Raw genomic sequence first — 15,404 nt, forward strand, 5'->3', positions numbered from 1 at the left:
TAGATAATGTCGCCTAACTTCCTACTCACTCTCAGATCCCGCATCCCAGCCATTCTTCCGAATGGAATCGCAGTCGGAGCGGCAGGGCGACACAGCGGGCAGGTTGGGGGCCACGCTGCACACTACCACCCCGCGCCTGGCCGTCAGGATGCGCGGCGACTCGGGGTGGAAGGTGGTCATCTCCTGGTGCTCGCCGCCCCCGAGCCCGTCCACGATCTTGTCCAGGTTGCTCCTGGAGTCGCTCTGGAAGCAGGGGGTGTAGGCCATGGGCCTCACGGGCACCTGCGGGGGTCCCACCTCCTGGTAGAGGTTGCGGCCTTCCCCCGCGCCCCGCAGGCTCCGGAAGGGCACACCGTTGCTCTTGTGCAGCAGGGCGGCCGCCGCGGGGTCCTGCACCAGCGTGATGTTGTTGCGGGAGTAGTGCTTGCGGAAGACCTTCTTGCGGAAGACGATGAACAGGACCACCAGGATGAAGATGACGAAGAGGACCACGGCGATGCCGATGAGCTCCTCCTTGCCCACGTAGGCGTGGCCCGCCTGGATGTTGGGCACCAGCACGGGGCGCAGCGCGCAGCGCGGGCCCGCGAAGCCCGGCGTACAGTTGCACACGAAGGCGCCGAACACGTTCACGCAGGACCCGCCGTTCTCGCACTCCTCCCGCTCGCACTCGTCGATGTCCTCTTCGCACCTGCGGGGCCAAACACACACACACATGCGCCCTCTCTCCAGCCTCGGGCCTGACCACGCAGGCGCCTTCCTACCCTGGAGCTCCATTGAAAGCCGATGGCTTGAAAAGAAAAGAAAGCACCGCGAAAAGGGTGTGATGGTGTGTATGTGTGTGTGTGTGTGTGTGTGTGTGTGTTGGCCTGGATCACCAGCATGCATTAAGGTATTTCTCTCCCAGGTTGTCTGACCCCTACCCTGGTGGGGGCAAGGGAAAGGCTGTTTTGGGAGAGAAGAGGACAAAAAGAGAAAGGATGGATGCTGTTGATGAGGTGGTTCTGGTTTTCAAAGTCTTGGGGCCGGATACATTTCAGAATTTAAAGTTTTGCAATTTTAGAAATGACATATAGTACATGTCTTTTATTATATTACTAGATGACCGGTGCATGGAATTCATGCATGGGAGATAGGGGTGGGGTAGGAGGGGGTGTCCCTCAGTTCAGCCTGCACCCTCTCCAATCTGAGACCTCTCGAAGGATGTTCGACTGCCATCCTAGTGGGATCGGGTCTAAACAGGCAGTTGGGCATCCCTTTCACAATTCAGGACTGCTGGCTCCCAACTGCTCGCCCGCCTGCCTGATTGCCCCTAACCACTCCCCGCCAGCCTGATTGATGCCTAACTGCTCCCCTGCCAGCCCAAATGTCCCCAACTGCTCTCCCTTGCAGGCCTGGTCCCTCCCAACTTCCCTCCTCTGTAGGCCTGGTCACCCCCATCTGCCCTCTCTTGCTGGCCTGATTGCTCACAACTGCTCTCCCCTGCTGGCCATTTTGTGGTGGCCATCTTGTGTCCACATGGGGGCAGCCATCTTTGACCACATGGGGGCATCTTTGACCACATGGGGGCATCTAATCATCTTGTGTGTAAGAGTGACAGTCAATTTACATATTGCCCTTTTATTAGATAGGATGTAAAATATCCACCCCACCCAAGAAACAGGCATAGGACCCAAAATCAAATACCAGTATACCAGTGTTTCCACAGTAAAACATATAGATATTTACACTAAATGAAAGAAATTAAATCTAGAAATAGTCTTCTATAGTAGCTTTGGCTGTCTGGAGCACCACATTCGTTTGCCACTCATTTATCCACAATCCTGTCAGTTCTCTGAACTTTAGGTTTTGTAGAATTACAGATAAAGACCTGTGAAACTCTACATACCCTATATGGAGTTTCTTGAGAGGAGGAAGTCTTTAGTTCTGACAGTATCCTGTAATGGTTACAGTAAATTTTGGCCTCTGTGCAACTGGGGTAATGGGGTGTGATAGGTTAATAGGTGGGTAGGTGCATAGAGGGCTACATGTCTACATAACTTCCAGAAGTTATGCCTATGTTGAACGCTAATGCTAACTGCAGCCCAGCAGGGTGGCTCAGTTGGTTGGAGCATCTTCCCTTACACCAAAAAGTTTGCAGATTTGATTCCCATTTGGACACATACCTGGGTTGCTGGTTCCATACAGAGTTGGGGCAACCGATTGATGTTTCTCTCTCTCTCTCTCTCTCAAATCCTTAAATACATACAAACAAAACATATCCTCAGGTGAGGATTAAAAAAAAAAAAAGCTAATGCTAATGCAGATGACTAGGAAAAAAATGACTAAAACATTCTAGTGAAATGTAATTAAATTACTTTTATTCTCTTTAAAACAATCCAAGACTTGCTTTGAGTATTATTATAAGGCAAACATTTAACTCTTACTCTTTCTTAGTTTGAAGTTATTTGAGAACACAGAGCCATTTTTCCTTCCCTTTTCTGTACTTGAGCAATTGTTCTGCTATATTCATTTAAAAGGCCCCAACACCTGTATTTTTGGTAATCCACTTCTTAAAATGTAGTCAAATGTCCCTAATTTTAATAGACTGAAGTCAGTTGGAAATTAGTCAGAATCACTGAGTATTTAAAAAATAAATGCAGCTTTATTACTTTAAATTTCATCCAAAGACTCAAAGTCGGTTAAGTATTTCCTGGTAAAGTCCTCGGGAGATTTGCTTTAATGAATACATAAGTCTCATCTGTAATTAGTCTATCACTTGCTTGAGATTACATATATAGACTGTTAAAGCCATCAAGGATGGATGAAGGTGGCATTTTAGTAAAAATTTAAAATATTTCCTTTTCATTCAACTAACACTTTAATTTCCTCATTTCTTTGGGGTGGGAGAGAAAAGATTTGCAAAGGAAAGGTAGGCTTTAGTTTCTCAGAATGATCATAAAATGCTAAGCAGTAGAGTCCTGGTAATAATTTCTAGGGAAATGGATAGTATGTCTGCCTCAGAATTATATTGGAAGCATTAGGGGTCAGAGATGACCTTCTTTAAAAGAATTGTTTTCTTGGTAATTATATAAAAATTTGAAAATATAGAGAAGTATAAAGTAAATTAGATAAATTACTCATAACCACATTACCCAGAAATAATCCCTATTAACATTAGTCACTCGTAAGCACTCTTTATATAAAGACTAGAAGCCCAGTGCACGAAATTTATGCATGGTAGCGGGGAGGAGGATCCCTCAGCCCAGTCTTCACCTTCTCCAATCCAGGATCCCTCTCACAATCTGGGACATTGACTCCTAACTGCTCACCTGCCTGCCTGCCTGATCACCCCTAACTGCCTCTGCCTCGGCCCCTCTCCACTGTGCCTTTGTTTGGAAGGTCATTCAGTTGACCAGTCCAATTAGCATATTACACTTTTATTATTATAGACTAGAGGCCCAGTGCATGAATTTGTGCATGGTAGAAGTGGGGGGGGGGGGGCGGGAGAGGATCCCTCAACCCAGTCTGCACCCTCTCCAATCCTGGACCCTTCTCACAATCTGGGACCACTGGCTCCTAACTGCTTATCTGCCTGTCTGCCTGATCGCCCCTTACTGCCCTCCCCTGCCAGCCTGATCGCCCCTAACTTCCCTCTCTGCTGGCCTGATCACCCCTAACTACTCCCCCTTGTCCGACTGATCATCCCTAACTGCCTCTTTCCTTGGCTCCTGCCACCGTGGCTTTGTCTGGAAGGATGTCTGGAAGATTTCCATTCTAATTAGCATATTATCCTTTTATTAGTATATATATTAACCCTTCTTCTGTCCTGTCACTGGAAAATATTTCATTCCAGTTAGCTGTTTACTGTTTTGTCTTAACAACAAGAAACAGGATAAAAGACTTGAACAATCTCACTTACGTGACTCCAGTGAGCCCAGCTTTGCAACTGCAGATGAAAGTATTTCCTATGGGGTCGCAGGAGCCTCCATTCCGACAAGGGTTTGGGAAGCAGGCTGTGATCTCTGATTCACAGTTTCTCCCGGTGAACTGTGAGAGACAGGAACACTGATAGCCTGGGGAAACAGAGGACCTCATGAGCCACGGATGCTGCTGGTAACACAGAGTGCACGGACTCGGTTATCACATGTCCTCCTAATTCCTTCCAAACCAAATCAAAGGCAGGTCCCAAATCCCAAAGATGATTAGTAAATTGGTTATTTTGAACTTGGAACACAGCTTTGCACAAAAATGCCAAGTAATGGTTTAGGTATCCCACTAGTCCTCAAAAATTCACTCTCATTAATCATATACACGAATGCTTCTGAGAATGGTAAGAGACACCAAGGGAACACCCAAGATTCCAAGAGCAGAGACCAGGATGGGGAGGGAGAAGCCACTCCCACCACACTGCTATTATAAAGGACAGGATGCTTCCAGACAGGAGTTTATCACAGGTACCATGCCCATGCCATCAGCTTCCTGAGAAAAGGTTTGCATAAAAAAGGTGAATGCTGTGAGACCTTGCATAGCTGAACATATCTTTATTTCACTCTTATGCCTCTTTGGTAGTTAGGTTGTATATGGAATTCTAAGCAATTACCTCCATATTGTTGTTTTGTTTCCTCAAGTTTATGTGTGAACTGGTTTCTCTTCCCAAGAGCTTGAAGTGTGTTCTCTTGTCCCCAGTTTTCTGAGAGTTCACAACTTCGGTGTGGGTTTCTTTCAATCAGTACCGGGCACTCGGTGGGCCCTTGCAATTTGGAAACTCTTGTCCTTGAACTTTGAGAAATTTTATTTATCACACTGACAATTTCCTTTCCTTTGTTCTCTCTGTTCTGTCTTTATAGAACTTTTATGGTTTTCAGCTCAGATCTTTTGGATCTTGCTTGAATTTGGTCTGTCTCTCTTATATTATATCACTGTGGGTTTTTGCTTTATTTTCTATAAGTGTTTCTCAACTTTGGAAACTTTTGTGAGACTTTCATTATGTTGTCATTTTCCAAGGGTTCTTTATTTGTTTGCTGAGGTTTTCTTTCTTTCTCTTTCTTTCTTTCTTTCTTTCTTTCTTTCTTTTTTTTTTTTTAAACACATTGCACCTTGATCCTATTTTGTGCTTGCAATATTTTCTCTTATATCTCTAAAGATATTAATAACATTTTTATGAAGTTTTCTCCCAGCATAGTTTCTTCCAACTTGCTTTTCTTTGCTTCTGTGTTTTGGTCTCTGTGATGGTAAATTTTATGTGTCAGACTGACTAGGCTATGGAGCCAAGTTGTTGGTCAAACACTATTCCAGATGTTGCTGTGAGGGTATCTGTGGATGTGATCAACATTTACAATCATGTGACTTTAAGGCAAGCAGATTGCCCTCCACAGTGTGGCTGAGTCTTGTCCATTCAGCTGAAGGCCTTCAGAAGAAGGGATTTGGCTTCAGAGTATAATACAGACATCTCGTCTGGGTTTCCAGCTTTGAAGGCTTCAAATTCAAGACTGCAAATCAACCCTTACATAAATTTCAAGCCTACTGGCCTGCCCTATAGATTTCAGACTTGCCAGCCCCACAAGCCTGTGGGCCACTTCCTTAAAATCCATCTGTCCATCTGTCCGTCCATCCATCCATCCATCCATCCATCCATCCATCCATCCATCCAATTGTTTCTGTTTCTCTGGAGAACCATAATAAAAATTCTCTGTCTTCCAAATTAGAGGAGTTCCTTCCTTATCTGGTAATCTTGGTTTATCAGCTCCCACTGAAGAGTAGGGAGGTAAAAACTAGAAATCTGAGGGGAAGTCTAAGCACTTGACGATGATACTTAAGTTAACAATGATACTGTGTCAGCACCTTTGAAGTGGTCAATTTCTCTACAAATTACCTTTATCATCTTCCCAGAGGGAGGGCAAAGGCCTGTTTTTAACGTGATGGGTGGTTGGGGTGGGAGGCGGGGGCTGGGTGGTGGTAGAGGAAAGGTGGTCATGGATCTCAGCATCCACTGAGCATATCATGCTTACTTACTCCATAAACCCTGCAAGTAACCATTTAACTCTAATTTGAAGGGCTTTTGGGCTAATCTATTTTCCCCAGTGGTCAGTGACTGAAGTTGGGATTATGTAGGTTGAAATCTACAGGTATAAGGTAGTTAATAATCTTTAGATCAAAAGAGCACATGCACTCATAAATGTCTTTCTGAATCCACACTACAGAGAACTCTCCTGAACAGGAGGACATCATGATTGCGTGTGAGTGTTCATAGTTCAGAGAGAGAAAGACTCATCTTCAGGAGGCAAGAGAGCACTTTACATTCTAACAAGGAGGGACTCCTCAGCCTCGATGGCACCAAGCAACACAGAGACGGAGGCTAGAGTGACACATCCTAAATGCAACCCCGATGAAATTCCAGGGAACTGACTAATAAGGAAAGACTATTACTGATGCAAACTGTGTCCGCAGATGGCCAGCATGAAGTCTGAGGGCAGGTGCCGTGGTCTGAGATTTGCTTGCTTTGAATAATGCTGACGTGGGATTCTTCTTCCCCAATTTGGAAAGTTGTTCCCCTAACTGGAACTGAGGATTACTGAAAGCAGTTGGGACTGAGAAAAATGCTTCTACGTGTCACCTTTATACCACAGAAATCACTAACTGCTACAAATCAGGGCTTTTATTTTTAGAGAGCTGGCTTACCAGCACTCCTTGGCCAGGACAGCATGCCATTGAGAGGTAGAGTAAGTTGTGAGGATGAACTAGATTCCTTTTTTAGACTAACAGGAGGGGTGGGACAGCTGCAGTATAGGATTCTGGAAAGCAAAATGGTGGTGAAGAAGAAGGGAAGTCACAAAGGAGCAATCTAAGGCAAGGGGGTCAGCTCAGGTACACTCCTCCCTCTCCAGCTCCTTTTTGGCACCATTCAGGCAATTGCTCAAATAAAATATAGCAGGAGTAGTAGGTGGCAAGGGAAAGACAAGGAGGGACTGTCTGGAAAATGGGGACGTTTGAATTGCTATCATGGAAACTGGATTCTACCAAGGGTCGTGGGTTTGATTCCTTTGATTTGATGTCTCTGAGCCCTGGAAAATCAGACTTTAAAACAAGGCCCTTCCTCTAGTGCACTATTTTATGCCCACACATTTCTTTCTGCTTTTTGTCAGTTTCATTATCTTTTGTGGGCTCTCCAGTGCTACTTGATGCAGCAGCCAGCCTGGGTGATTAACTCATTCACTGCCTGAGTGCTGAGCAACAGGCCTTGGTGTGTTGGGGCCAGCTCAGGCAGGGTGCGAGAGCTGACTGTTAACATTCGGGAATTTGGCAGGCCAGTTTACTAAACAACGGGTAGCCTGGCATCAGCCAAGGTGGGAGCATGTACACCACAAAAGTCAGTAAATGCTACAAATCAGGGCTTTTATTTTCAGAGAGCTGGCTTACCAGCACTCCCCTGGAATTGGGACTATGGCAGGCCCTGGGAAGACAAAGATAGGAACATTACAGACAGCGTGAGCACAAAGGTAGCTCCAGAACTGCCCCGAGAGCAGGCACAGGGTGCAATGGGGGCACAGAGGGGGGGCCTTGGGCCTAAGCTGGAGAAACACATGCATGACTGGGGAGCTCTGTTCTGCATCTGAGAGAACTTGCTGTCCATTTTGAAGACGATGATGATGATGACGTTGCTAACACTTACATGACATTTATTATGTACTAAACAATTCTAAGCACTTTACATATATTAACTCATTTAATTCTCCAAAAATGCCTATCACAAAGGGACTCTTGTCATTCCCATTTTATAGAGGAGGAAACTGGGGTACAAGAAGTTGATTACTTATTCACAGCCATGGAGCCTGAGTGGATTTGAATGGGAGCAGTCTGCCATCAGAGGCCTGAACTGTTTAGTATGATCTTGAACTGTATTTCCATAAATCATATCTCATTACACACTCTACCTGGATTTCTCTGTTTCGCTAACAGGAAACTGCGTCGGGTCTGCTCTCATGATCTCAAACCCCTGGGACAAAGGAGAGACCCTTTGGAAGAAATCTCGATTTTTAGAACTTTAAATTTGGAGTTCTTATGTTAAGAGAATGAGAGGGAAAAGCTATTAGATTTTTTAAAAAGTGGTCAGATTTTTTTCTTTTTTTTTGATGAAAGAAGAGCTATCTATTGTTTGGCTGTATGAGAGAGGTTTATTGATCAAAATTAACTTGTTCTCACAAAGTGTTATTTATGATCTCATTATATCAGCGTAGGCATTATTATTAATAATTTTTATAATATCAGTAAGTCTGCTATAATGACCCTAAGTGATCTAATGCTTTAGTGCTTTTAAGTCACTTTCAGTCATTCGATGAAGGATAATAATAATAATAATCCAAAGAAGGAAAAACAAGAGGCCCATTAACATCCCAACTCCATGGGGTGTTAGATAGGTTAGTGGCTTGTTCAAGGACATACAGCTAGTAAGTGATTGAACTTGAATTCAGGCTTTCAGATTCTCAAATCTTTCAATCAGACTGCATCGCATTGGGACTTGTCAGTGAGCCAGAGCTCATTACTTGCTAGGAATAAGAAGGAGGGGCTCAGAGTAACTCCCCACAGCTCTCCAGGGAGCTGATGAGCCACACTGAGATGAACAGTATCAGAGACCCTTTCTGGGAGCCAAATAATCATTAAATAATAAAGATAATGGCATAATAAAGTTTCCCCTCTTCCCAAGCATTACCATATGTTATTATAAAACACAAATAAAAGGAACAGAATTTCAAGAGATATCCGGGCATTATTTGATCACACATTATTTTCATTTGTGTAAATATAAAAGGAAAATAAAAATCAGTGGATGACCTCAAAATCTTATTAAAAAGAGCAGATATTTACCCCCGCTCTGGGTTGGGGACGAATGTCAAATAAGGAAACCATTAGCAAGAACAACAGCTTATTAGGTGCTAGGAAAAATGCTAAGAACTTCCTATGCATTACTCTCATTTAATTCTTAATAACAACCTTATGGTATAAATACTATTATGATAGTTATTTTACAAATGAAGGGACTGTGGCTTAAATAAGTTGGCTGGCCCTAAGTTACACAGTCAATTCAGTGGCAGGTGCCACTTTATACCAGTCCTCAGATTTAAAAGAAAGACAACCGTCCTCCAAGTATTGAGATACATGTTAAAGAACAAAACAAAACATAACAAACAAACAAAAAAATCCTCAAAACAACGTCAGAGCTTCTCTCCTCTCAAATCTGGCAGGATGAGAAGTGCATTTCATCGCTTTTCCTCAAAGCTGTGCTCTTGTTTACAATCCTTCTAGCTACAGCGGAGGCAGATGGTTTTGAAATCTGCATCCAGACGAATGTAAAAATGCTCCCTCCCTCCCTCGCTCAGAGAAGAACATGGCAAAACCTATTAAGTGCAAAAAATAGAAGCGGCTCGGGCAATTATAGAGTGTGTTTGGGCTGTGTAGTCAACTAATCAAGATAGTTCCTATCTTACTTCTGTGACTTCTTAGTCGTTTTCCAACCTGATTCATTCAGGTAATGGCCTCACCCCTCGGGCCTGCTCGCCAGCGTAGGTGAACATCATTCTGATCGGGGTTGGCTGCCTTGATAAGGAAACATCTGCCTGCCGCACAAAGGGAGAAATAATGACAAATGTGCAACGAGCCCTTGCGATCGGGAGCCAGCATCAGCCACTATGCTCGCTGAGTTACCGGTTTCATTTAGAAACTCTGAGAACTTACATGGTTTGGGGAGGCAGCTGGGATTTGGGGGTGAGGCCCCGGATGTACGTATATGTTCAGTCCGTTACCCCGGAGCCAGGCATGGTCATGGTTGAGCTGCCTAACCTCTGTCTAGGAACCCCTCTATTTTTATCTGATACTTGAGCCTTACCAATACCCATTTCATGGAGGAAAATAAGGTTTCTGGATTTGTCAACCACAATAGAGCACCCACACATGAGGATGCTTTATTGTTGTGAGTATTATAATAACTATGGATTCTGACGTTTCTGTGTTGCTCGTAAACCAAACAATTGAAAGCAATGGGAGTTTTTTCCTCTTTAGACTGGACAATGAAAGATATTGAAATTTCTAACCTTTGTGAATCTCCGTATGAAGAAACTACAGATCACAACCTCTGTCGTTACTTCACGGTTTCAATGTGTAGGCATATGGACGTTTCTCTCACCCTCAAGGTACACACAATACCTAAGACCTTGTAAAATAAGAATCTTTGAAGGCAGGCCTGTAACTCCCCCTAGAAAAACTGGCTCACGTTTCATATCTTGTATATTGGGTTGAGCCTCTTTGAGGATCTGGAAACTTTAATGTGTGAACAACACTAAGCACACACTAAACCCTCACCTGCTAGCATGTTCTCTGTGTCCACATATAGTAACCTGACTGCTTTAGGGTTTTGAGATTCTTGATGAATATCGACATGATGTTATTGATGCCACTACCATGAGGTTTTTCAAAATTATGAAAAAAAAAAAAAAAGATTTAACTCTATGTAAATGCCACTCAAAAAAAAAAAATCCCCCATAAACTGCAAAGTTCAGTCAAATTATGTCCACAGTATATTCATATATTCTGTAGGAGCCTGGCTTTTCCCTTCTCTGCCCTCTGTGCTCAGGGGACCAGTGTGTTCAGTCCCCTTAAGCCAGCTAAAAGGGGACGGAGACCACACAGTTGAGTCCATTGGTCACAGAAACAGCAATGGGACCCCAGGACTTAACATAAAGCTCAGCACAAACCAGGCACTTAATTAAAGTCTGACTAACTGCATTTATCTAGACCCGTGGTTGGCAAACTGCCGCTCTAGAGTCACATGCGGCTCTTTGACCACTTGAGTGTGGCTCTTCCACAAAATACCACGGCTTGGGTGAGTCTATTTTGAAGAAATGGCATTAGAGGAAGTTTAAAAAATTTGGCTCTCAAAAGAAATTTCAATCGTAAGGTTGATATTTGGCTCTGTTGACTAATGAGTTTGCCGACCACTGATCTAGACCCTTACAAGCCAGGGACATAAAATACTCAGTACAACATCACCCAGAGTAGCATGGGGAGCTTTGTTGCTGACAACATCTCTATGCCCAACTATTTGTAACATCTAAGAACTTGTTTTGTGCAACTTGCTTAGAGCGACTAGGAAGACACTGTTACCTTTATCTTTGAAGAGAAGCTCACGTGACTCCAGACTGTTGAATGTCTGGGGAATGAAGCTCAATCTTAATGTGAAAGCAATTATATAAATGCAGGATGAGCGTCTGACACCCAATTCCTAAGCGTTCTGTGATGGCTTAACTCTTCTGGGATGTACTGAGCCACATTCCTGCAAACACAGTTTACCCAGATTTCCAAGTTTCAAGGGTCCTGTGCATGGTATCTTGGAGCCGTGTTAAAAACAGAGATTCCGGAACCCCTACCTGTGCAGATTCTGAGATTCTAACTTGTATGTTTGAGTCTCCCTTTACCCCACAGACTTTGCTCTAAGAAATTGGTCTTGGTGGGAAGTTCAGAAATTTGCAAGTACAATTCAGTGACCTAGCAGAAGGTTCCTCTGACCCGGGCAGCAAATGATGGTGGTGAGTAAACAGATCTTCCTTTCCCCTTAACAATCAAGAGACCTTTCTATAACACAGTCTTATCTTAATAAGGTCCTCCGGTGATGCAGCTGCACCTCAGAGTCTGAGAACCACTATGTGTAATAGGTACAAACAAAAGAGAACTAGTTCTCCTTGGTTTCGGGACAGTTAAGAGAACTAAATCAGTATATCATCTAGGGATCTTGTTAAAATTCAGATTTTGATTCAGTAGGTTTGGGGTGGGATGCTGCACCTCTATTCCCAGTGATGCCAATGCTACTGGTCCCTGGAACACACTTAGAGTGACGGGGTAAGAGCATAAGCTGGGTGGGTCCACAAACTTTATTAGCTGTGTGATGCTGGGATAGTTACTTAATCTCTCTGGCTTATTTCTTTAACTGTAAAATGCGGGTAGGGGGAGAAAAATAGCACGGATCCCAGAATATTGTTTTGAGAATTATGTCACAGTGTGTGAACACTTACAAGGTAAGCGCCTAGCATAGTGCCAAGCACATAGTGAGGGTTTAACTAAAGGCAGCTCTTAGCATTTAAAAATTCACCGATTTTTCATTTTAAGATTAAGACTTCCAGTCTCATGCAAAGCTGTCCGAATGACTAGTTTGTTTGGCCTAGAGCAGATTTTCCGGTAATGGGCTTAAGCTGATCAGGAGAAGGCAAGGAGGACTGGGGACTCCTGATTCAAACTGTGGTTGCTTACTGGGCTGCTCCCTACCCACTAGGTCTGGAAATGCAGGGGTCAGAATGGGACCAGACCACTGCTCCTCCACCATGGTTGCTATTTCCAGTTCATGTTATGAAACATATATAATTTGAAGGCTTTACCAAAAGAGAGCCTTACTTCTGTGGTTGCTTGACAGCCTCATATTTACACTCTTATTACACGTCAGTGTTCTGGCCTCTGAGTCCCGGGGGCCCTCATGGCTTGCTCTTGGGACAGCCAGAGTCACAACACTGGCCAAACCCGCTGACTATGGCATTCCTCGCTGGCAGGCGTGGCTTCCGTGCCCTGCATGCCAGAGGCTGATTGTGCTTGGAGGCGGTTAGGGCAGAATCCCTTTTCTTTGACAGAAAATGCTTCTTGCTGCGGATTGCCTGGTGTGAGAACTCTGAGTGCTCTGCAACAATGTGCTAGGATGGCCACAGTGTGAGAGTGGGCCACCAGGAGAGCCAAGGAGCAACAATATTCCAGCATTCTCCAGAGGTTGAGAGAATGAGTATGCTAAATACGTGTCCTGCAATATTAGAGTAACACATGGTCACACAGGGTTCCCGCAACAGTGAGATGTTCAAGCAGTTAACTTGTGCTATCAACACGCCCCTGTGCACGAAGTCACATGTTAATGACTTCTCTCTGCTCTCTCTAGCCCCAATTTCCTCTTTGAATACCACATGCATCCTAGCCTTTGATCTGGGGAAGCAAGAGTCTCCCAGCCATTAAACACTCCTGGTAGCCAGGAGGAATCCTTCAAGGCATGAATATTCTTTCATGAAGAACTCAGTCTTGTCCTTTTTAAACTATCACGCATAGCTAAGATGCTTTTTATTTTAAATAACCTTATCATTAGCTGCACAGTTTCACAGATCTGAGTTAAAAGCCAGATTGTTGGTTCTTTCTGTTCTTGTCCCTGCCCCCTACTCTTTGGCACAACGGAGGGAATGTGCAGATAGGATACAGGGACCTGGCAAAAATTACTCTACTATGAACAGATAATTTGGACAAGGGAATGGAGTCTCTCTCTCCTCTTTCCCTAGAAGCTGAGGCCTTATCCCTAAAGCCAGGAAGCAGGTAGGTGCCTCCTCACCCATCAGAAGAGGAATCTTGTGCCTTTGCTTCCACAGGAAGCAACAGAAGCCCTCGTCTTGGATTTCCTGGGGAGTGTCAGGAGTTTGCCCTCCCTGGGCTCAGTACTGCTGTGCCTAAGAGCCCCAGGTTGCCCCACCTGGGCCATGCCCCGGGGGCTGCTGAGATAAGAACCACTGGGCCCCCACCATCAAACAGAGGAGTAAGTTGTGAAGATGGAGGTGAGGAAAGATACTTTCTCTGCTTTAGGGAAGCATAAGCCCCAGGTCCAAAGCAGAGACTGGAAGAGGTAAGAGGCTCTCGAGCATCTGCTGTGGAATCCCAGACCCAATCACTGGTGGGAGTGGAGAGCAGGGGGACAAAGAGGAGTATGAGACGGCAAGCAGGCAAGGTTGACCTTGACCTCTGTGGGCAAGGTTGGGCCCCTGGAAAGTAAGTTCTTTGGGCCATATGAAAAAGTATATGGCAGGAGGGTCCTCAGTACTGGAATCTGGTTAAAACCAAAAAGGGATTAAAAAATATAGGGAAATAGCTGTTTCTGATGCTGGTTACAGTCATCTCATGAACATAGCTGCACTGGATACTTAGCTCAAGGATTTCATGGCAGTTAAAAAAAAAAAAATTAAAACGCACCCCGAAGAGGAAGATTCCATAGGCTCTTTTCTTAATACAGTGATTATTATGATTTTTAAAGCTCACCCATTGTGGAAGCCCATAGCTCTGCCAGATGAAACCATGTCCCGCCATCGTTAAAAAGTATGTTACAATTTGTGGCTGTGTACCTAGCATTTGACATGGAGTGGTGTTCTATTTCAACCCAATTTAATTATATGCTCCTTTTATATATCTTAGATGGCTCACACTCGCAGAATTGTTTTGCCTGGTGAAAAACTGGCCATGACTTGTCATAATGGGCTGGTTTATAGAACCGCTGAAGTATAGTTACTGCCCATCATTCGGGAATTATGGCACAATAACAACCCTTTATTTACATATACTGCTGAGATAGTAAAAACATCGAATAGATTTCTTAAATCGAGCCTGCAGAAATTCCCCCCAGGGCACTCGGCCCTCACTGTGGCAGCAACATATGCAAGTCTAAATAACGCTGGGGTCTGTATTTCGGCAGTGCATCATTCTGCAGACAGTTTATACCATTCTAATAATAAAATGGACTCTAAATTTGGAGTTGGGCTTCACGAACATTAGATGGTAATGTGCACAGCAGAATCTCTAAGTGATTTGTGAGGAAGGTTTAAATTTGCTAATCACAATGTCGCCGGGAGAGTCCGAAAAGGGGCCGCGGTAGAATCAGCCGCTGAGCCACAGGGAGCTGGCAAAGGCTCTAACCCAGAGAGGGCCTGGCCCAGTTTGCATGAACGCACACTGCATCTGGGTAATGTCAGGAGTTCCTGTATCTTCAGACTCCAAGGACTGCAATAACCTTGGCATTTCTCTCAAACAACAGGAACCCTCTGTAAGTCCTGCCACCCTTTTGTTTGGGGAGGGACACACTCTATTTGCTCTTTCATTCATCTTCATGATGTATCTTTGCGAGGAAAATTATTGTGGTAAAGCAGGAAACCCTCATTCACTGTTTATCTGTCTGGAGACTTCATGTCAACTGCCCTCTCCTTATTCCTGACTTTTTACTCCTTTATGGACTCATCTTTAATACACACACTCTAAAAGCATGCTCCAAAACATCTCCTCTGTATTTCTATTCCTGGGTAGTAGGCTCACTGCACACCCCCCCCTCCCCCCCTTTAGCTTCTAGTAAAGTTATACACTGAGTGGCCAGATTATTATTATCTCTGAACACCTAATGATCTGGCCACTCAGTATATCTATCTATCTATAATATAATAAAATCGTAATATGCTAATTAGACCACACCTTCTGGATGTCCTTCCGGATGAAGCTACAGTGGCGGGGGTCAAAGCAGAGGTGGCTGCCACAGTGGGTGAGGGTCAAGGTAGAGGCAGTTAGGGACAATCAGGCAGGCAGGCAGGCAGGCAGAGTGGTTA

General features: G+C 44.4%; 1 protein-coding gene across 6 annotated transcripts in view; it reads right to left on the reverse strand.

Annotated features, from left to right (window-relative positions):
* The window catches only part of FAT3 (FAT atypical cadherin 3), a 644,128-nt gene that overhangs the window by 13,459 nt on the left and 615,265 nt on the right, over window positions 1-15,404 (reverse strand). For all 6 annotated transcript variants that reach the window (XM_084895365.1, XM_084895366.1, XM_084895364.1 and 3 more), the window contains 2 exons: window positions 3,899-4,052; window positions 30-688 (listed from right to left, as the gene is read on the reverse strand). In XM_084895365.1, the coding sequence (XP_084751491.1) occupies window positions 30-688; window positions 3,899-4,052 (813 nt within the window). The remainder of the gene's footprint in view (window positions 1-29; window positions 689-3,898; window positions 4,053-15,404) is intronic.

This window comes from Pipistrellus hanaki (assembly GCF_964339955.1).
Source record: "Pipistrellus hanaki genome assembly, chromosome: 9".
In the NCBI taxonomy this organism is placed as follows: domain Eukaryota; kingdom Metazoa; phylum Chordata; class Mammalia; order Chiroptera; family Vespertilionidae; genus Pipistrellus; species Pipistrellus hanaki.